Source organism: Apostichopus japonicus, chromosome 23 (assembly GCF_037975245.1).
Source record: "Apostichopus japonicus isolate 1M-3 chromosome 23, ASM3797524v1, whole genome shotgun sequence".
Taxonomy (NCBI): domain Eukaryota; kingdom Metazoa; phylum Echinodermata; class Holothuroidea; order Aspidochirotida; family Stichopodidae; genus Apostichopus; species Apostichopus japonicus.
The window spans coordinates 5,788,846-5,813,036 of NC_092583.1; the positions used below are offsets into that span (position 1 = coordinate 5,788,846).

General features: G+C 39.3%; 1 protein-coding gene and 1 long non-coding RNA gene across 3 annotated transcripts; one reads left to right on the forward strand and one right to left on the reverse strand.

Annotated features, from left to right (window-relative positions):
• The first annotated feature begins 3,665 nt into the window (after positions 1-3,665).
• Positions 3,666-13,297, forward strand: LOC139965021 (uncharacterized). 2 transcript variants are annotated; one of them, XM_071967177.1, is made up of 2 exons: positions 3,666-5,044; positions 8,327-13,297. In XM_071967177.1, exon 2 carries the CDS (start codon positions 9,145-9,147, stop codon positions 9,982-9,984), a length of 840 nt encoding a protein of 279 aa, XP_071823278.1. In that variant the 5' UTR covers positions 3,666-5,044; positions 8,327-9,144; the 3' UTR covers positions 9,985-13,297. The 2 variants fall into 2 exon arrangements, with proteins under 2 accessions (XP_071823278.1, XP_071823279.1); XM_071967178.1 differs by having other exon boundaries at positions 3,666-4,480.
• Positions 13,298-19,125: 5,828 nt separating this feature from the next.
• LOC139964643 (uncharacterized) lies at positions 19,126-23,918 on the reverse strand. Its single transcript, XR_011792047.1, has 3 exons — positions 23,660-23,918; positions 20,868-20,965; positions 19,126-20,430 (listed from the first exon to the last, which is right to left on the reverse strand). It is a non-coding gene; the product is annotated as an uncharacterized lncRNA (long non-coding RNA).
• Positions 23,919-24,191: the final 273 nt, after the last annotated feature.

Sequence of the window (24,191 nt, forward strand, 5' to 3'; positions counted from 1 at the left end):
GAATTTAATGAGTCCCTTGCTGCAACAGAAACCAGGTTTTTATTTCTTAATCTATCTTCCATCGTCATGAAATTACTTCAGTCTAAAAATAAGCCTGCACTGTTTTATGGCACGAGAACGCGGAATAAATTACATGCAAATATATATATGCTGTACTTTGGAAATACTTATATGGTTAACTTCAAAAATAAATTTTAGACATGTATATATGTATATGTATACACATATATTCCCTGAAAATTATATTTATTCCCTTAAAGGGTTTGTAACTCATTTGCACTAGCAATGTGTCCTTGAGCTCATTGGTTGACAACCTGTTGGACCAGTAGTTCATTGTTGAAAAACTTTCCACTGTTAGCAAAATCAATTTTGGGCTGATATACAGCAGATTTTTAACTTCCTGACAATATTGGGGAGAGTCAGAGGTGACATAAAGCACTGGACCAGGGTGCAACAGTTCAATTTTTTTTTTTATTGAATGTCAGCATTCAGATTCACTGTTTCTAAACCCTGACTGTACAATGTTTTATTGGGGTCAGCTTTTTGTTTAATTTGCAAAACCATTTCAATGTACTATGCAATTTTGTTGGAAATGAAGGAAATCATCTAAAAGATATCATGGTAATTGACTACCAATCAGTAGTAAAAGAGATTTTTTGAACACAAAGGTTGCAGAGTATCACTTTAATGAGTGGTTACAAATAAACAGTGTCACACATGAATAGGTGTGCACCGTGCATCCAGACAACTGAAGAGTTTTCTCTCTGAAGATATATTTGCAACAGATGGAGCCCTAGCAAACCTAGCTGCGCATTTTACCCAAGTAACCATAGAATAAAATAAATAATATCACGCAAACAGCGAGTTTGCTGCCATTATGGTCCAATTATATTTCATGATTCTCTCATTAGACATTTAATTTAAATTCTTACCAATGTGCTGTTGGTGCCAACTTGAAATTCTTTTCATGGCACTTAATAAATCCACATTAATAAATCCACGGTTCGATTCCCCGCCGACAGCAATGTGTGTCGTCTGGCAAGGGTGTTGTTCAATAACAACTTCCCGACATGGACGTTAAATGGATGTGTGCCGAGAGATTGGCTTCGGTCAGCTTGCGAGTCTACAAGCCTCCATGGCTTCTTTCGTGAGTTCCTGCTTGCGGGAAGATCACATATACATACATACACATATATCCTGGTGGGTATTGAACGGGTCCAATAATAAGTATGTGCCAGTTGGGTGCATGCAAGTTTGTAGACAGGTCATTGAACCCTGTCAAGCTGATTATGTCTTAAGATGTGGCTTCCTTATATATGGGATACTACAGTGACAGATTACCCCAAGTTCCAGTAATTGTTCTTTCATTTTGTGAGGATATTCCCACAGTTTAGCAGTACTTTACATAAAGTACAGTACATTCTCCACATATAAGATCAACATGTACACTGTTAACTGGTGCAACATTAATATGCACATACCTGTATGCAGTTTTGCGGATCAATCTACGGGTACGTTTTCATGCAAAGCACAGGGAGTGTCATAACTAATTCAACAATGTACATACCTATTGAAAGCTGTGTAAAATTGGAAAACCACTTTAAATGACTATATCGGCTGCAACTTTCTTCTCTTTCAGGAACAACAGCTAGTTACACTTGAATCCACATCTCGCCATCTTGCTCAGGTATGTGTTTGCTTATAAAGTGGATATTTCCGTGGTAGACAATGTGACATTAGCAAGATATTAAATATTGTTCAAAACTTATTGAAACCCCAATATTCCTCACTGTTTCTATCATTATAATAAAGTTACATATTTCCATTTACATAAGTGGATCACAGGCAGAGATCCACAATGTCATCTTTCCAGAAGTTCTTGAAAAACTTAACATTCATCATGCATATATCTTTTATTTATAATGATCCGGATCAGATGTTATCAGATGTTCATCTCTCCATGGAGTAAAGTTATGCATTGATCTAGATGCATTACACTTGAGTTGTACTCTGATCCTATCCTGCTCTTCACCAGATGTTGGTAAAAAAATCATATTGGAAATGTGTCATGTGCAGCTGCTGATTGCATAGTATGTATACTCCAAAATGATCGTTGTCATGGTTGCATAGCCTTAGGGTGGCAATACTAGAGTATGCACGGCCCACACGCACGCAATCTATTTAGGATTTAGCACATGCGTGATAAATGACTGGAATTTCCTGCAAGAATACATGAGGTCACCGGATATCTCGGGTCACTGTTGATGCGGGAGTGTTAATTAATCTCGACATCCAGAACAGATATTAGTCTCTGCCAGCATCAAAATAGGAGGATCAGATCCGGAACTGCGTTGAGGCTACAACCGTGATCTGATCCGGATCTAGTGTAAAAGCACCCTAAGAGAACTGGCATTATGCAAACGAACATCGATCTTTATAGAATGACCAGAGTGATGTATTTCCAGTGAGGGCATATGTGCATTCCCACACAAAACTGATTAAAAAAGACTTGTATTTTAATAAGTCCTCAAAAGTCCCAACACACGCATTCGGTTTGTTACCAGTTACAACCCCCTCATTAAATCTTTCATTCGCTCCATCAAACAGGAATTTGCTGTATTCCAAGACAATCAGTCTGTAAGAGAATCGTTCAAGGTACCCCCCATGCTAGCATTTCGTCAATCCCCCAACCTTAAATTTCTTTTCACTTCCTCTAGACTCCCTCGCTCAGTTTCCACCTCTGCAGGCAATTTTCCTTGCGGTAAACCTAGATGCCAAATATACCCCCATATTACCCCAGGCACCGTGGTCAAGATTCCCAATGTTGACTTTAGTCTAAGACCCCCTTCCCTCTCTTGTGATTCTATTAATGTTATTTACATTTTCTATTGTGTACTTTGCAAAGAGCGCAATTATGTAGGTGAAACAGGCTCCCGGTCCGCTTATACTTTTTAATAATCACAAAAAATCTATTTGTGATAATTTTGCAGGATTCCCAGTTTCCGAACATTTCAATCTTCATAGTCATTCTCTAAAAAACCTAAAATGTATTTAATTGCCTCGAACTTCAAATCAATTACTGAACGTAAACGTAAAGAAATCGATTGGAGCTTTCGTATTAAGTCTCACATCACCGGCCTCAACAAAGACTTGGGACCCCTTAACAACTATCAGTTCTACAAGCATATGTAATCCGTTCTCTGCTCCTTAATCCGCTTCCTGTATAGTCATGGTTTATTTGGTTTTAATTCCATCATTGCAACTTACACTTATCTAGCATCATACTTTCATTGTGTCACATTTTGTACTTTTCATTCGACTGCCAAGTATTGCTGACGAAGGTCCCAGGGGAACCAAAAATTCCAATATATTTTCTAAAACTTATTCCTTATTTGTCAATTATGAGTCATATCTTATTTCTCTGGTTTTCTCTAATAATATTTTCTTTTGGAGTAAACGTGGATTTTTGTTATATTATATATATATATATTTATATATATATTTTTATATATATATATTTTTATATATATATATATTTTTATATATATATATATGTATACATATATATATATGTTCTTGATTTTGCAACTCATTACGATTTGCATTTATATATTCATATGCCTTTGTCGTTTACCTCCATTGGATTAACATATAGTCTGCTCAAAGTATCTCTTTCGAGATCCGGTGTGACAGGATTTTTTCCCCCCTGAAAATATTCCCCCCCGGGGGAAATATTTCCTAGGAAATTTCCCCCCCGGGGGGCATTATTCCTAGGAAATATTCCCCCCCACCTTCATGTAATTCTAGTTAATTATATTTTTGTACACCTATCAAGGATATCTCATCATGGAACTATAATAAGGAGATTTTAACATTTTTAGGGCATGAACTTGGAATATATCATTCCTGCAATAAGGATATTCAGAGGAAATGTCTAGGGTTAGGGTTAGGCCATGAATGCAGTGCCATGAATGGAATGGGACTAGCTCTGATGCTCTGATGTTACTGATGTAGTCAAGTATAATCATTGTAAATTGAAACTATTACATTGTGTTGGTATGATGGTTCCACAGGAGGATTCAATGTTTATTGTGAAGGGGTTGACTTATTGATTATGAGCTGTGGTGAAGCTCATTGGGATTATCTTAATTCATGGCTTATGAGGGTGAACATCAAAGGGATTGCTGCACTGAAGCCAATTATACATACTGTTACACAGATAGTCCTGATTGATATGGTGTGGGAATGTTGGGTATATTGAGTGGACTCAAATGCCCTGGTCATCACAATTTTTCAATTTACACCATGGAGACTGTAGGAAGTGATAGATTTGCTGATAACGTTCGAAACATATTTGATTACTGCTTGAATCAAGCATATCCTGAGGGACTTAGCCGTGATCAGAAGAAAGAATTCAGAAGAAAATGTCGGAATTTCACTATCGAGGATGGCGCACTCTTGTACATTGGACACAAAGAAGGTATGTATTTATTCTTTCAAATATGCATAATGATTAGACAGCTGGCATTGAAAAAAAAGACAAGTACAAATGATATTTCCAACAATGCACTGAAATATCTGAAACCCATTTAATGGCTATGGTTTCTATTATACCAAATGTGTCAACCAGAGGTGCAAAAAATGAAGCCATTGTGGAAAGTTCTAGTGTATCATGAATACAACTTTTATATTCAATGGAAACCTGAAAGTTAGAGCTTAACTGTGGAGTTTTTTATGCTACATGTATATATATGGAACCGAGAGCAAAAGCATTATTTTTGTAAAAGCAAAGTTCCAAATAGATAGTGTTAACAGATTTTAGTGACAACCCAAATAAACTATAAGGAATGTAAATAGGAAGTGAACATCCTGGAGGGAATACAGTACAACTATCATACAGCAACAACTGAATTAGTATTTCACATCAGTCTTTCTGAGAGATATATACAAGAGTTGTGTAGGAAAATGACTTTTCAAGTTGGTGTATGCCCGTAAAAATTACTTGTTGCTAGTCGCTCATCCTACATGATGTAATTTGTGAAAGGTTTGTGCTTGTTGCGATCTATATTTTGGCTTGGTATGTACGTATTTCAGACGTGACATTCCAGATGTTAACTTTCTGCTTTCTTGGCTGTACAGCATTCCCATATACAGTTGGAATGGTTTATATATACATTTTCAAATATTGGAATGCAATTTAGCCAAAAATACTTGACTTTCCTGCATCTCCGACGTCATCGGGGGTCGCAACAGTGTACACCGTTCGAGCTGAACGGCCTTTTGTCTTCTATGTTAATAAATGGGAACCGTCAAGTCTAAATTCAGCTATATGTTGAAAGAAACAGAGCCATCCATTATATTAGTCCGACACCACCAACTAACGCCCAATCATTCTACTGATAAGAATGTAAGTGTAAAATTTTCCAGATGCCAATGAGTGCAACCTTTGAAAATGCACATATCACAATTCAAGGGCGCAACGACTTGGGTTGGGGGAGGGCCCCCCCCTCAATTTCTATGTGGGTTCTCTCAGTCCCCATACTATTAGTGTGTTTGTCAGTTGCTTGCCTGTTCGACCTCCCTGGTCCTCCCCCCCCAAAAAAAATCAATAGGTAGACCATTGGACCCCCTCCCAACTTTCAAGGAGTGGTTGGGCCCTTGTCACAGTTCGGTTCCTGTCTTTAAAAAAATTGGGCATGTACAGATTTCCCCAGTTCCCTTGCTATACCTCACAAATTGAATATTATTTGGATAATTATAGTGATGGCAATACTTGTAGTGTGATAGTGTTGGTAAACTAAATGGATTGACATATGTCAATCACCATGACTCATTGATTATTGGCCAAGGTGAACTATAAGAAGCTAATCTGACTAATTGGCTCTGAGCATTTGTGAGGGAGAACATCAGAGGGATTAGTGCATTGAAGCCAATTACACTTCATTGTTGCAAAATGGTGCTTAAGTGGTGTGAGAATGATCATTTAACAATGGATCCAAGTGCACACTCATCTGCTCATCAGTCTTTGAACTTATTGGTTATCAAAGGAAGTGAGGGGTGTACCAAGGGTGTTTAAAAGTAAATTCCATTGTTTCAGAGGGTGGTTTATTCCATCTTACAAGCTAGGGCCAGATGTTGTATTTGTTGTACTGATTTGCGCATGGCAATTATTCATACAAAAATATAAGGACTAAAATATGGATTTGGGGCGTATGTAATCTTGGTCTGGGTTCCACAGTCATACAGTTATTGTCCCGAGTCCTACGTCACCGTCACGCCTGGGGGCACACACATACACTTGCTCGATGTCTGCGATCGCTAACGCGCAGTTTCGAGAGTTGAGTAGTCCCAATAGTGGAGAAGGGTTAAGTTGATAGGCAAGCTCCTCGAGACCGATCAGGCGCCTATCCAGGGGGGGGGCGTTGGGGGCGCGCGCCCCCCGGGTAAGAAAAAGAGAAAAAAAAGAGAAGAAAAAAGGAAAAAAGAGGGGAAAAAAGAGGAGGAGGAGAGGAAGGAAGGAAGGGAAAAGAAAAAGAAGAAAGAGAGAAAAAGAAGAAAAGGAGAGAGTAGAAGGAAAACGCCAAGACATCTGGAAGAGAAAGAGGAACAGTGACATCATTACAGCGCTGATCCCTATTATATACACAGGGTAGCCAGTGACGGATCAAGGATTTCGGAAGGGGGGTGTGCCTCACCCTATACCCTTTACACCGACAACTCCATTTTTCCTCTCTCACTCATGATCTATATATATATATGGTCTATCATAACACGTGTGTGTGTATACGCCTTAAACAGTTGCAGAATTGTGCTATGAAACCAACTGTGGCTGGTCTCGAACTCGACCGTGTCGTCGGGGAACATGACGCATTTCGGGAAGGGGGCGACCGCCTCCCCCCTTCAGCATATTTTTTTTATGATATCGCTAGTAATTTCAAAATAGAAAGTGCTTAGATGCACTTACAAGGCCTGGGAAGTGTCATTTCCAGCAATCTGGGAGGCATTTTCGGCCAAAATTTGCTTGTACGCTTCACGCCAACAAATGGTCCTGGGTAGTGCCATTTCCAGCGATCTGGGAGGCATTTTCGGCCAAAATTTTCTTGTACGCTTCGCGCCAACTTATGGTGGCGCTACGCTTAGATAATTTGCCTACAGGCTTCGCCCCTCCCTTCTCAAATTCCTCACTACGCGCCTGTTCGAATTTGTAAAGCAAATAGCAGATATCACATCATATCAGTGAGCATGAAAATGGCGTTCCAGGATGAAAAGCCTCAAAACTGTCCGACTTGCCCGAAAAAAATAACCAAAATTTTACGCGCGCTCAGCGCGCGTTCAACATGTTAATGTCAATATGATATAAGCAAGCATTGGTTATTCCATCGCATGCCATCGTGTACCGTACGGTCCGTGAAACTTGCGCAGTATACCGCGGGATGCTAATGTAAACAACAAAATGTCTTATGTAGATGGAGAAAAAGCATGGAGGTCCAATTATATCAAAACTCTTTTACATTAGTAATGGCGAACTAGGGGCTGCCCCCCCCCCCGTCTCCTACGCCTATGTGTATAGTGTTCGTTTTCAGAAATATCTCCTATTTTTTCATTTCCTTCAACCAAGTTTTATAATAGCCGTTATAAGAGGTTTTAATATTTGTACACCAAGAAATTAACTGTCTGAATTTTCGAAAATTTCTGACCAACATTCTTCATCACACTTCTCTCTACTCGTGCAATTTTGACCGGTCTGTTAGGGGTTGAAGGAGGTTTTCTATATTGGTTGTCCATAGATGAAATTTGTACAACATAATGGGTATGTTTTGAAGTGAGTTTATTCACGAGAAATGTGAATTTTCAAATTCTGAACGAATAACGGGCGAAAAGTGGGGCTGATGGATATTGTGGGCCGCGACGTAGAATCACCTACAAAAGCAATAATCCACGGGACATGCGATGAGTTCGAACATGATTTATGACTGGTGACAATCTTCAAAAAGGTTATGGAGGGAAAAAAAACTATTGGGAAATACTTGGTTCTCAGGCAAAAAGTGTTCAGCTGGTTGGTCATTTTCAAGCCTGAGAAGTGCCATTTCCGGTGATCTGGGTGGTATCAAAACAAGAAATTTTCTTGTACGCTGCGCGCCAACCGATGGTGGCGCTCCGCTTAGATAGTAATTCGCGCCCCCCAGGTTAGAAAATCCTGGATACGCCCCTGCCGATTGTTAATCATATCCACCAAGTTTGGTGGCAATCTGACAAACCTTAAATATTCACATAAATTGAGCAAATTAGACTTATTAATTAGCTCTACTGTCATTTCCCTTCACAGATCAGATAGCTCGGGTGATATCCAGTAGAGAGGAGCAACAACGCATAGTTGCGGCATGCCACGAAGGACTCGGAGACACGAAGGAGGCTCAAGCACTAAGTGGACACTTTGGGAGGGACAAGACCCAGGCCTGAATCAAGGAGAGGTTTTATTGGCCCACAATTACGAAAGATGTCCATGACTTCCTTCGAACATGTGACACGTGCCAGAGGGTGAACAAAACGTTCAAGAAAGTACGCGGAGAACTTCAGCCACTTCCAGTGAAACCTGAGGCATTCCAGCGAATAGGAATAGATCTAGTGGGTCCACTGCCCAAGACAAGAGAGGGCTATCAGTATTTTGCTACAGCGCTCTCTGCATATACAAAGTGGGTGGAGTCAGAACCACTGAAGAGCAAGAGTGCTACAGAGGTGGCCCAATTCATCTATCGGATCATCTGTCGGCATGGTTGCCCCCAAATTCAACTATCAGACCAAGGTCGGGAGTTCGTTAATCGTGTGTCTGAGGAACTACATAGACTAACAGGGGTGGACCATCGCATAACAACAGCTTACCATCCACAGTGCAATGGCTTGGCAGAGAAGCAGAACCAGACCACACAGAATGTACTGTTGAAGTACCTGGATAATCAGGATGAGTGGTCTGACATATTGGACAGTGTTCTATATGCCTACCGGACGTCAAGGCATGCATCAACTGGTTACAGCCCTTTTTACCTCCTCTATGGTCGTCAGCCGCGTTTACCAGTTGAACTGACAGTTGGAAATGACGAGAACACTGATGATGCAAGAGGACCAACAGAACAAAATGGAGCTACCATGGAGGATCGAGTGAAGGCCATGGAAACTCTCCGCCAAGCTGCGGCAGACACTGCTATGCAAAACATAACCACAGCCCAGGCATGGCAGAAGAAGAACTACGACAGTCGCTGTAACCCAGAGGGGTTCACAGTTGGATCCCAAGTGCTGATGGAGGTAGTTAAGAACCACAACAGGTGTGGTGGAAAGATGGCACCAAGGTACACTGGCCCATACCTGATTCATTGCGAGGTAAAGAAGGGTGTCTACAGACTAGAGAAGGATGATGTCATCATGAAGAAAACAGTGAATGCAAGCAGACTCAAAGTGTACTGTAAGTGTGAGTCTAGCGAAACAATAGAGACTGAGCCAGAAACAAATCAGCCATCTGGTGGAAAGGCAGCAGCGGGAGAGACAGAGGCCGACAAGCTAGAATCTAAGCCAGAAGCAGAGACAGCAGCGAGAGAGACCGAGGATTGTGTCATCACTGGGAAGTCCACCAACAGCACCTTCAAGCCATCGACCAGACCAAAGTTCCGGCCACTGGGGAAGAAGCAGTTGGTAGATGTCGTGAAACCTCGGTATTGGATGCGGGACACACAAATAAATGCTGCCCAGGCACTGATAAGACACCAGTACCCAGCTGTGAGGCGCCTCCAGGATACATGTTTAGGGGAGAACCTGCAGTTTGAAGTCCAGTCGCAAGAGTTCATCCAAGTACATAATGCCAACAGGAACCATTGGATTGTCATATCCACTGTTGGGTGTAAGCCAGGTCAAGTACGTGTATATGACAGCCTGTACAGAGTCTTGCATACTGACACAAGGAGTCATAGCCAGCCTGTTACAGAGCCCCCTTGAGGCCATCACCGTTGAGATGCCATCCACTCAGAAGCAGACAAATGGTTCAGACTGTGGGCTGTATGCTCTGGCATTTGCAATGACCATTGTTGATGGCGGAGATCCGGGTGCAACATTCTACGACAGAACCCAGTTGAGGGCACACCTGAGACGATGCCTGCAGGAAGGAGTGATGACCAAGTTCCCGGAGTATGAAGAAGGAGTTTTCCCCCCAGTGCTGCCAACCGAGAACTTCAAGATAGACTTGTCGTGCCCATGTCGGCTGCCAAGTAGCAGATCGATGAAGGTGTGTCAGAGATGTAGTGTTAGATGTCATGTTTCTTGTCTGTGGGAGAAGGTCATATGTAATCAATGTGTGTCTCAATTGTAAGTAGCCTAGTAAGCTCAACATTGTGTGAGTTGGAGAATGGAGTGTACAGTGGGTCCTAATTGTTACTCATTAACACTGTTGAGTTTGAAATATATTGTGAGAGGCAGTTGTAAACCAGTGCCCACTGGTCACATTTTTAGGTTGATATGTACTAAGTTTCATCACACAACACCATGACCTGAATGTCACTCTGAGTGTGTACATCCATCATGGGGAGATATTATACAGAGTAGTTGTTTCACAATACCCAGCTAAGGAAAACGTGTGGTAATGTGGTGTGACTAACAAAAGATGTGGCATTAAGGCCACTATGAGATATAATGCATGGCAGGGGGAACATTTTTGGTGTAATTTTGCACATATGAAAGGGAAGCCAACTTAAAGCCAGGGGCGTAGCCAGTATGTAGCACTGTAGGCCCGGGCCTACAGGGCGTAGCCAGTATGTAGAACTGTAGGCCCGGGCCTACAACTTTTTTGGCCAAGTTATCTCTTTTTTTTAAACACCCATAATTCAAATCCATAAGCTTGCGGGACGAGTTTAAGAGTAAAGACAGGAAAAACTATTGAAATGAACGTAGCAAGAATATGGCTAAATTAGATGACCTATTCTTCTGTCATCTAGGCTGTCATTTCTATCGCATGCCATTTCATTCAACACTCTACCCGCCGAAAAAGACTAGGATAGGATCTTGTCTGTTTTTTAACGTCTAGTTAAGACTAACCATGATTAACCATGCCAATAGCTTCGGCAACTGCTGAAAGGTCTTCAAGCGCAATGCGCAGAATAAAAAACTACATGCGTAGTTTAAAAAAACTATACAATGAATGGAGAGAGACTCATCGGTTTGGCACTCATGCACATCCACCAGTGGCGTAGCCAGGGGGCGTGGGGGCAATAGCCCCCATGAAAGCTTGTCGCCCCCAGTCGCCCTCCCATAGGGATTTTGGGTGTCGAAAAAAATTACATGTGTGAAAAATATATCATTGGTCTGAATGGTCTCGAATCTCCATGATGACCACTCATGAACGACCCTTCGACCGCAGTCGCACATGCAGTCGCGACGGATAGCTTCCTTTGCCTATAGTATATGTCCGTGGACATTTTGTGGCATCGTTCCTATAGGCCTATATCTGAGGCCCTGGGGTCATTCCTTGACAGACTTGGTGCAATATAATGTGCCCATTTCGAAGTAAATTTATTAACAGATTGTTAGTTGTCATGGGTTTGAACAAATGAGGGGTATTCTATCCTGAAACACAGGCAAAGTGGGGCTGGGCAGGGGTTACCAGTTCGCCGCATCATTTGTCAACTTGCAGTGGGTTCTAATGTTGATGTCAATTGGAATCGCTAAAAACAGAAATAATCCACCAAAAATTAAGGCCGCATGAACTTTATTGCAGATTTCCTGAGTGACGAATTTGTAATTTTCTCCCGAAATCACGCAACTAGATGGCTGCTATCCAGCCTGGCAAGTGCCATCTCCAGCGATCTGGCAGATATTGAAATCTGAAATTTTCTTGCTTCGCTGCGCGCCAACTGATGGTGGCGCTCCGCTTAGATAGTACTTGCGGCCGGAATACTTGAATCAATTACGTCCGCCCCCCCACGTTTCAAATAGGATTGACGCCCCTGCTTACAAGGCTTGGGAAGTGTCATTTCCGTCGATCTAGGAGGCCTTTTAGCTAAAAAATTTAGGTACGCTGCACGCCAACCAATGATGGCGCTTCGCTTAGATAGTAACAAGACGCCCTCCCAGGAAATGGTCAAGCCACCCAGCGCCCTCCCCCACTGAAAAAATTCTGGCTACGTCACTGACATCCACAGAGACTTTGCAATTGTCGTTGATGCTGTGCAGAAGAAATTTGCATCAGATGGCAATCGTCGGATAGCTCTAACTTAAAAATTTACTAGTAACAGTTGTATCAAAGACAATTACTAGCTATAGTTGTATCAAAGACAATTCTGGCCTATCTTTGTACTCTACAAGTATCAGAAGTTGAAAAGTAAGACTACTCTGACATGTACCTTGCTAATTTTAAATACATTATGTAGCATTGCATTACGTACTATTTTGACTCGTTTGTTTTGGGGTTTAAAGGTGATATTGAATGAGGTGTCTCAAGTTAACATGAGGCCAGGGAACCAGAATGAACACTCGGGAAGGGCCGTTTCCGGCCATCTGGGGGTTTGTAAAACCAAAAATTTTCTTGTACGCTCCGCGCCAACCGATGGTGGCGCTCCGCTCAGATAGTCCTGCCTACAACTTTGAAAATCCTGGCTACGCCCCTGAAAGCCCCAATCAGCCTTTGAGATATTCGCAGAAATAAACATCAATGATATCGAAAACGAATGCCATCATTCGATACCCCATCTCTGAAAAGTAATTCAGCCGAAATTATACCACTCTATCTTCTCTGGTCTTGGAGAAAAATGGTGATCAATCTTCAATTTCCCTAAGGTGTCCCCGTCCAAAAAAGTTGCATATGTTTCACCACAGGGACCTATTCCACGGAGTTGCGAATTTCAACCCAATTCTCTGGTTTCAACAGATTTATTTTTCCTTCCAACGATAGTTTGTGTATCAGTCATTACAGCAGATTACTATGAATATCCTCTATTGGAAAGGAATACATGTAATAAAGGCTGATTGGGGCTTTAATGAACAGATTGAATGTTCTATTCTACATGTTACATTATTCAGGACTTCATTATATATTCCAAGAGAGTTGAGCTAGCTCTACTTTCTTACATACCAACTCTTTCCTTCAGGCAATTCATTGTAATAAGGATATTTCATTTTCTTCTACCAGTAGTGGAGTTTCGATATGTTGATAAGTTGCATAATAAATATATATATAATAAATATTATATCGTGACTGACTGATTCATTCTTTTCCCTGTTTGGTATCGACATTCTTAATCAAAATAAATAGTAATAACACGTGGGTTTGAACCCCCAACCCCCCCCCCCCCCCCGTGCATACGCCCCTGTTCCATGTCAATCATGATTTGAGTCTAACCTCAATCAATAGATCACAATTCTCCCCACTCGAACAAGATTGAATCAAATCCCTACCCTAACAAGGTTAAAGATTATTATCAACTCCAATCAATGTAGATAGTAAACTTCACTGTGGATAAACTTTATTCTGTGAATGATTTGAAGAAACAAGAAGAAACTGATTGAACACCATTGAATTACTCTTCATGCATCATTAGACAAAGTTACCTGGACTTCCTCGATATGAAATTGGATATTGGGAGTTGGCTACTGATTTCCTCAATTGGCTAAATTGCACCAATCCTTGCAACTAACTGTCCGCTGGCCACTAAAAAAATGTTGCGAATACGTGAAGGATATATTCCTAGCATTTAATTGCCATGAACAAGCGATCGACCATCTCATCATACACTGAATTTGAGATATCGCCTATTGGAATATAGGAATATTATGAAATTCATTGCAAGCTAAAGACTTGCAGGTGCTGGCTGGGAGGGAATTTATCCTAGGAAAAATTCCCCCCGGGGGGGAAAATTTTCAGGGGGGGAAATTTCCTGTTACACCAGCTTTAGGAATATCAAATGATTTCGAGTTGGTTAGCATCATGTTTGATCTCTAGAGTAAGGCAAAATATGTCACCAAAAACAGAACTAGTATTGTTCGATACAGGTGACAAACGCCTACAGTGGAATTAAGACCTTCCTTACCGGTTTCGAACCTCTGGACATACAATCAGCGTCCATAGCCTAGTGGTTAGGGTGTCCGTGTACAGAGCGGAAGGCCTGTGATTCGAATCCCGGTGGAAGCTGAAAGTTTTTTCACTGTTCTTGATTTCCAACTCATTACGGTTTTCTTTTATATATATATATATATATATATACATATATATATATATATAGATTAGGTTGGCGTCTATCTTGGCGCAGAGTGCTCTATGTCCATTGGACAGAGCGGAATATATGTTGATACTAGATGAGACTAGTGGAACACTAGTAGTTGTAACTCGGAGTTTCACGCGTTATAGCGATCTTCAGACAACTCTTGGTTGTCCACTAGGCTATGGCAGCGATCTTCAGAGTTGTCTGAAGATCGCTATAACGCGTGAAACTCCGAGTTACAACTACTAGTGTTCCACTAGTCTCATCTAGTATCACCATATATATATATATATATATATATATATATATATATATATATATATATATATATATATATATAATATATATATATATATATATATATATATATATATATATATATATATATATATATATATATATATATATAAATATATATATATACACGTCAGTAAAGAGCAGATAGCATGAGAAATCACATTCAGGGTGCTAACCAAATTGCCATACATAATAGTTTCATTTGAATGCATTATCATTGCTTTCCTTGTTTGCTAAATGAATCCTCAAGTGTAATTACCACATATATGCCTTATATACTCTTTGTTGTTTTTTCTTTATTCAGGACTCAGTCAACTGAATTGGATCATCGCAAGATGCTACAGAAGACTTCACCATCAATATAATGAGGGGACATCAAATACAAATAGCAAATTTTGCATCCAACACCCTACTAGACATTGGTCTGGAGGCATCATGCAGAGTAAATGTGTTATGGGTAAGTTTTAATTGCAAGTAACTTTTGTGATATCTCTATTTTTATTATAGTTTTATAACAACGTCATTCAGTTCAACAACATGTGAATGAAAGTGAAGTTGCATACTAAAACTAGACATATTTACAAACTTGTTAAAATTATGAAGTTACAGCAAAATATCAAATTTCGGTGAGTACCATAATTGTTGCAGTCTTCCACTATGTGACAATTTGCAATTAAGTAATATTAAAGTGACATATTTTATCCAGCATGCATGTTGTCTTTTCCTTATGATACTACTGTATGTTGACATTCATTACACTGTACGGTTGAGGTTCCCCACCCCTACTCCCCCAATTTAGTATATTATACTTTCATTCATTGCACTATAAGGACACTGTGACCTGTTAATGGTCACATCCTATATGGGTGTCAAAACAATAAGATCATAGCACCTAGAGTTCTTGAAGGAGTATCCAACAATATGGATGACCCAGCTTTCGGTTCAATCATTTATTATATTGTTATCTTGTCCAATTGTATTACAACTCATATATCTTATGATATGTCAAATCTTTGTATCTAGTCTACTGTTTCATATTCTATTTGTGGCTTACAGTCTCTTCACTCACTTGGATGTACACTTACATCATTAGATTCAGCATGCTGCAAAGTCAGCTAGAACACACTACTGTCAGTCATAGTATACTACTTGTATTGTCCTCATGTTTTAGGTGCTCTTCCTATGTACATGTGCGGTCACTATTATCAGTCACAGAGGCCACACAAATAGTGTCCTCACCTTAAATATTCTCTTCTGTAGTACATTTGGGACACTATTGCCAGTCATAGTGTTCTTATTTATTCTATTTTAACATTTTAAATTCTAGGCTTCAGTACATTTGTGAACATTACTGTCAGTGAAATTGTCGTTACTAATATTGTCATCATGTTTAACAACAATTCACATCCCTTAGCATTCCACTCTAATCTGATTTGCATAATACTCATCTAGCAAATTTACATGTCAGTTTTATTTTTACATGTACATTTCTACCTTTTCTGTGCATTTCCAGGCTTTGCTTTGACACAGCAACTTCTCAACTACTTCTAACATTTGACCATAATCTGATATTGGTTTACCATATTGATTACTGTTTTGGTAATGATCAAAAGTCATTTGAGTTCAACAGGGGTTGAATTCTGACCACCTTGTATACACCAGAGCTAAAAGGGAAGCTTGGACAGGTCTCAATATTTTGGTACCGTTGTAGAATATTGATTAACAAGGAGCATTTTCTGGGCTGATGATGTTAAGGTCCTCTCAACACCTGGGCTTAGAAATGAAAACTGTAAACATGATATTTCAAGACAGGGAAGCTTAAAAGGTGTCATGTTTACTATAGTGATGAATTGCATTAATACAACAAGTCAGTGAATTGTTGTATTAATGCAATTCTTCCTTAAATTTAAGGTCAGTAACTGTCATTGTCATTAGACTTGTTGTATTAATGCAATTCTTCCTTAAATTTAAGGTCAGTAACTGTCATTGTCATTAGACTTGTTGTATTAATGCAATTCTTCCTTAAATTTAAGGCAAGGGCGGCGGAACTGAGGGGGCACGTGCCCCCCCACTTTTCCTCAGGTTAAAAATGTGCCCCTTTTCTACATAAAAATTGGGGTGTCTCAAGTTAGCAATTAGAGGCCAGGGAACCAGAATGACCACTCGGGAAGGGCCGTTTCCGGCCATCTGAGGGGTTTGTAAAACCAAAAATTTTATTGTACGCTCCACGCCAACCGATGGTGGCGCTTCGCTCAGATAGTCGTGCACACAACTTTGCAAATCCTGGCTACGCCCCTGACTTTTAATGAATTTAAGTGGGTCAAACTCAAAGCTATTTCGAATGGAAAAAAATTGTTAAGATATTATCAAGAAATAAACTCTAATTAAGATGATTCCTACATTAGCAACTAGCATGTTTTCACCTCATTTTGTCTCAAAAGAAAACTTGTTCCTTGTGTCCCAATTTGCACATTGGATGTTGCAGTGCTATATGCATATTTTCCTTGAGGGGGGTGGGGGGCGTTGATGGAGTGATGTGTTTATGCAAATAAGATAATGCAATAAGGGTTATAAAGGGTACTAAATATAAGGCTGCATCAGTCCAATCGAATTTCTGCAAAGTGCCCTTTGATGTCGGTGCCCCCCCAGATTGAAAGTGCTTCCGCCGCCCTTGATTTAAGGTCAGTAACTGTCATTGTCATTAGACTTGTTGTATTAATGCAATTCATCCTTAAATTTAAGGTCAGTAACTGTCATTGTCATTAGACCTGTTGTATTAATGCAATTCATCCTTAAATTTAAGGTCAGTAACTGTCATTGTCATTAGACCTGTTGTATTAATGCAATTCTTCCATTAATTTAAGGTCAGTAACTGTCATTATCATTAGACTTGTTGTATTAATGCGATTCATCCTTAAATTTAAGGTCAGTAACTGTCATTGTCATTAGACCTGTTGTATTAATGCGATTCATCCTTAAATTTAAAGGGGCTATACAATGAATCCAGCCAAGCAATTTATGTCAGGCGCCCTCTATTTTTCTCCAACTTCTGATTCTGTCCGATTAAGGGTTGTACCATTGTGTGTGTGTGGGGGGGGGGGGAGCTAAGGCAGTGAAAAGTACTGTTTCACCTCAGTCATAGTAGAATGACTGTGGAATGCTGTATAGCCCTAGATGTTTATGTTATTGGAGAATGTCGAGGGAGTTGTTATATGCTCTACTTGGAATGACCTGTTACAATTTGTAGTCTCGGACATGTGGGTAATTTTTACACACATTGAATTTGTCTGAATTGTGAGCAAACAAATTCATAAATGTTTGGGTCGGCCAAGTGCATGATGTGATGCTGATTTATATTTTTAGTTATTTTCACTGATGTAATACATAGAGGTAATTCAACATGACATATGTATGGGTGTAATATTCTTCACCTTGAAGATACATATTTTGTTGGGACATGCGTTCCCTTCCAAAGATCAACAATTCCACTTTTGACAAAAGTGTGACACAGAAGCAGATTTTTCAGATTAGGGTATGGGGGTGGGGGGGTTGGTGGGGATGGGGCAGGCCCATATTAGCTACAAAATGGAAAAATTTAGAAAAACAAAAAGGTTCAAATTGATGATTCAGGGGCCAAGGCTGGGGTGCTTACCAAGTACCCTCGGCAACCAGTCTGGCACTATTAATTGGTACAATTTTCTTACCATATTTTGTCAGTGTATAGCTACTGCAGGAACAGTGTAATGAGATTGACTGGCCAGATCTGACTGAAACTTTCTTTCTATCGTGAAACCTTGCGATGGATCCATTGTGGGAGAGGGAATTGGGTTTAATGCCTCCCCTAATCCCCTTATTAATCCGATTCTGTGAACATTTTACAATAACGACAAGGCTGATATTAGGGTGTGATTGAATTAACAACTTGCCATACATTTTTTGTAGGCATATGTTGCAAACAATATCCATAAATCATATATTATTTTGGAGAAGTGATCTTATATTTTAGTTAACTTTTAAGAATGCATATATATGGCAACACCAATGTGAGTCTTTGTGAGCAAATTCATCACATCAGCCATACAGAAAATAACTCCCTCCTATTATTTATGACAATTTTATAGAGTGGACATCATTTTACAAAAACATTTCATTTTATATAGTCTAATTTTAGAGTATTCCTGTACATAGCATGCCTCTGGAGTATTCATTAAAACAGTGTCACAGCAGAGACCTTAATTGTACACAAAAACAACCCGTACTCATGGCTCGTAAGTAAAGACTGTTCATGTCCTGATACACATGTTAGGAATACAAAGTAGTTATTACTGTTGCACGGTTGTGGGAGAGTAGTTGCTGTATCCAATCATTGAGTGCGGTTTTTAATACGTGATTGTAAAATGAAGTCGTATCTAGTAATTTTTGCTATAAGCAGGTCTACTGATATACCCGAACATGGCCTTTCTTCGTTATCTTCATGACGAATTGGAGTCATTTAAAGAGAGGTGTAACTGTAATCAAGAGGTACTGTACCTAGTTACTGTACTAGCTATGAGTATTGGCTGACAATAATTGCTAAATAATATTATAGTGGCTGCAATAATTTTGCTAGTTTTACATGCTAATTTATATTTGAGATTAGGGTTGCAAGAGCCCCTTCATAACATTCATTTAGAACTCGAGAACCAAGCACCTCATATCAAGACATTTGCTTCCTACATTAAACAAACGTTCATTTTCGGTCATTAATAATGGACCTGAAGCTTTGAATCTGGCATTGGTCCAAAGATATGACCTACTGATACTGGGACACAGGACATGTAATAGTACCTACAGGTACACTGCACATAGTTCTTTTATTTACTGGAAAGCCGTCAGAACTGGACGTTACAATAGTGTAGTCATCCCATTCTGTGCAGTTTGGTGCATAAGGAACATGTTTCCATCAGAGGATTGTCACTACACAGGAATTAAAGTTGGCATATTTTAGAAAAACATATTCAAATTAAAAAACATTATGTTTTTCAATGCATATCATGGATTGTAAGATAACTTTCTTTGAGGGTACGGAAAGAACCAGGTATTGTTTAAGGAAAAGACAATACATGCTAGATATGTTTATTTTGACATATGTAGGCCTTTATAAATTGACCTATAGAGACTACACTTCTCAATATCATATGCATGAACAACTTTGAAAAACAAAGGATAGGTAGTTGTGGAAAATAGGGTAGTTTTTCTTCCAAAGCAACTATCCATACCTCGCCGATATGTCCACAAAAACTGCCTCACATGTCTCAGTTTCACCAGAAATGTACTATACGCACAATTTCAGAAGTTTTATACCATTTTGGTGACTTCAGTTGGTGAGATTAAATTTTATGGGCATCAATAACGAAGTTTGATGTTTGCTTGCAGTATTTTATCTCCTGTGAAATTAAAGAGCTTACATCCATAACAGTTGGTCTAATGCAAGCTGTAATAACGAATGGGATAAAAAAAATTAAAAATTATAGTACGGTTTTGAATGTTCTTTTGTCAAACATTGTACCATCTTTTAACTGCCAATAATAATTTTACTTCCACTGTTTAATGTTTGATTAATCATATCATATATTTGTGGAAATGAGCTTAAGAATCTACAACCATTGATTATGTGTAAACCCACTCTTATATTGGCTCTGTTAAGTCTTCAACTGTTGGCTTATGGACGGTGGACACTCTTGGTATAATTTTTTGGTTCATCAAGTAGGGTTTTTCAAGCCTGTTTGGATGAACATAGATTAACTACCAGAACTTTCACGATGTTCTCCAGAAATGCAGAATGTATCCATAGGTTTTGGGCTCTTTCACAGGTACCGGATGCCATTGTTTGGTGGCTGTGGAGTACTTCACCTTGACCCTGAAAAGAAATCATAAGAGGTCGTTGTGATTTGCATATTCCTTTGTGCACCTCCAGATAATCAACTCACAGGGTATTTTAACAAATATCTTCATATGTAGCTATAAGGCTGCTGTCAATTAAAACTTGATTGTTTTCACTATGAAATACTACCTAGAAACAATTAACATCATCAAAAGGAGTGTAGAACTGTATGTTCATGTACTAGGTGAATACCTTGAAAGTGTTTCAATTAAGTTATGCATTTAACCTCTGGTATAAGACATAAACGAATCCACAAACCACCAATTGCATCTATGGTAATAATGTAAATATTCTGTTGTGAAGTGAGTCAGAAGTGTGCCTAAAAGGTATCATTTGAAATGGGTTGTACATCTAATGCCATTCACTACACATATAAATAAGCATATAATGAGGGCATAGACAGAAACACTTACTCATCATTCCCATCTCCATCTTTTTTGGAACGGTTTCTGTGAAAGTTGAAATCGATGGCTGCCAAGTACTTTCTCCTAACATACAGTATCCAACGTAGCTGTGATAAAAGAATGAAAAAGTTGGGGTCATATGTTAATTATGAAGTTTGTAATGCAAACTTTTATCAGGGTTTCTTTGCCAGAATATATTTTATAGTAATATTTACCTTTTCAGTAATCGTGTTTGCAAGCAGTTGTCTTACCATGTACACAAATACACACACACACAACATTTCCATCAAATTCTTGGCATTTTGGTAAGAATTCAACAATTATTCACAGACCGTCATGAGCCATTATTCTAAAAAATGATATGTCAGCTGGCAGGGTAGTTGAAGGATGTGCATGCAACCCACTGTTGCCATGACAGGGCTTTTAGGTTTTGGCATGGGGCATTAAGGAACCATGATGCAATGCTACTTCTGCATGTATTGTCCTGACTCTAAATTCACTCTGACAAAGGGCCACATAGGCTGGATGTCCAGGAAGCTACTCACCATCCCATATAATATATATTTCTCCTTAAGGAGAGGAACGACTTCCAGGTGTCAGCATGGGCTATTCATTGTAATCAGCTAATGAGCTAACATAACTTGATACTGCTAACAAGAGACTATTGTAACTCTATGTACTGAAGGTAGTTTATATAGGATGACTTCCTGTCAATGCTCTCAACGCAGATGTTGTAGAAGGTGAAGTGGAGATGAAGGGCAAAACTGGATTTGAATACACTTTGTATTACTTGCAAATATTACAACAATGACAGAAGGGTATTCCATGCAAATAGAACAAATCTAATCCTCCTTCACTTCTTGTTGTAACAGTGCATGCATTGGTAAACAGTAAACACTGAATAGTACAGAACTTGGTGGATTCAAATTTGGCCAAGTATAAGCATTGATAGATTTTATGAGAAGTTTGCATCTCTGAAGCATAGATCTACTGAAAACAAATACAAAAAAAAAAAAATGCTGACGAAAACATGGCACAAAGAATGTTGCATACCATAGGCTATATAGTGCAGACTAAATTAAGTAGTACCAAAACAGAATGTGACTTTCTACAGTATCTTACAGTCAGGTTTCACTGACCTTAGAATGAAGCTTAGCCTAGCTACATACCAAGTGAAGCAAAATAACTAGATCAATAAAGGAAACTAGGAAAGTGAATGTGGTGGAAGTACAGCCTATACCTACCTTGCTATGCATGCATAGGACAAACAGGAAATTAGTTCAGTTGGCCTTTCAACCAAGTTAATAGTATCGTCAACTATCCTAGAAGTTCATGCACATGTATGTTAAATTATTCTATAATGTCCATTGTAATATACTAGCCTAACCATTTTGCAATCTGATACTTACTCTCCACCATTATGAACACTTCTAAAGTTTGCTTAAATTGCGAAAATTCTGCTAAAAACTTTCTTGTTGCTTACTTATTATTTCATAAGCTACACTTATACTTATAGGCAGAATCATATGCTGGGAGTTAACCACAAAATGTCCATTCTTTGGAACATTGGTTTGTTGGGAGGTCTTTTTGCTGATTTTAGGGTGTTAGTCGCCTGGGGAGTAGGAGAAGGCAAGAAAACACCATCTACTTTCCATTAGTTTTGTAAAGAAGGTGCTTATATCTAAGGGTGAGTAGTAGTGCTGCATTGAGTTTGGTCATATTGTACTTCCTGCATTTTCAGCAAGCAATGTGTCAATTATATAACAATCATAATTTCTGAATTTTCAGTGGGCCATGAGTCAATTATACATCAATGATCAATCAGAAAGGGAAAAAAGAAGTCACGTTAGTAATAAAGTAAGGCCTGTCCTTAGTCACCTATACAGACTACTACTAGTCTATGTTCCCTAACTACATGCACCCAAATGTTTGCTCCTAGCTAGGAAGACATATATATTTTAACCACATGTACCTGCATCCTTTCCTTCAAAATGATGACTCCTGATGAAAATATTATTTTGTAACACTTGAAAATTATCCACTTTCTTTACGCTTCAATAAAGCATGTGGGCCAGGCATTAACTTTTTTTCAAAGTAAGCAAAACCAACAGAAAATAAAGATTGCTACCTAGTACTTTGATCTGTGATATGCTGTCTGTCATAGATCTGTGATATTGGGAAGGCCTATCAAATGTTCGTATAATGAGTAGGTCGACATCAATTTATTTATCTTCTTGTGGATTTTTGGAGGATGCAAAATACCATGAACGAAATCAGGTATCTTTGCCACTTGTAGAAATGTAAGGCTAACAGTGATGTTAACTGCACTAATAAACACAGGTAATATTTTGTAAGAAATTTTGGCAGGTAAGAAGTTGGAGACACGAAAGTCATTTGAAACTAGGCTAGATAAAAGATTCGCGCAGTAACAGTTAAATTGATTCCATAGCTCCACAAAATTAGGTTAGTAAGGAGTACCCTAGTAATACTATATTCCTATCGAACTCCGAGTCCTTGTTGAATACCCTAGCTGACCGTGGTGGCTGCAATTCACGATCGTCTAGACTAGATACAACTACATTAGGCCCATATCTGATATTCAGGCCAAGCCTTTGGCTATAGGCCTAGTCACAGTATTACAGATACTTTTACCATGTGTCCTGACAGTGACACTAACTAAGATTACCTGAATATAACTTGTAAGGCCTAACTAACGTTACAGGCCTAGCCCACAGTGCTTGTAGCTAGGCCATCAACATCCTTCCCGTAGTTGAATCGGTAATGAAAGTTATTTGACTTACCTAGGCCTAAGCTACTTCAACTGCGGTATAGCAACCACCGACCTCCTCCAGCGTTTCCCAGTTTTCAAAAGAATCTATCAGAGAGATTTTGCCGTCTTGTTTCAATTCATTCTCCTAGTCCTACGTTGCTTTGTAGAGCTAGACACAATTTCGATGTGTATTTCGAGTAGACTGTGTCCCGGCCCTGTATATGCACCTAGACCAAGATATTTGTGTATAAGTATAATAGTGAAGCTAATTACGGCCGTGTACGTACGAGCGGGGAATTGTTACACACAATTCCCTAGTATAGTACGTACGAGCATTACGACTCGGCAATCTAGCTAGCGCTGTATATGTGAACAGTGTACTCGGCTTCATACAGTACTGTAGATCAGTGTGTATATATATATTGTACATACTGCTTGTATACTACTGTATCATGTAGATCAGTATCTGTCTACATTGTTTACAGTACTGGGAGTCGAGTTTCAGTGTGTTGCCATAGGGATGATTTGCACACAGCATTTCGCTCCCATCAAGCGATGCTTCT

Coding starts and splice junctions, on each gene's coding strand:
- LOC139965021 (XM_071967177.1), top strand. CDS start 9,145: ATGGAGGATCGAGTGAAGGCCATGGAAACTCTCCGCCAAGCTGCGGCA.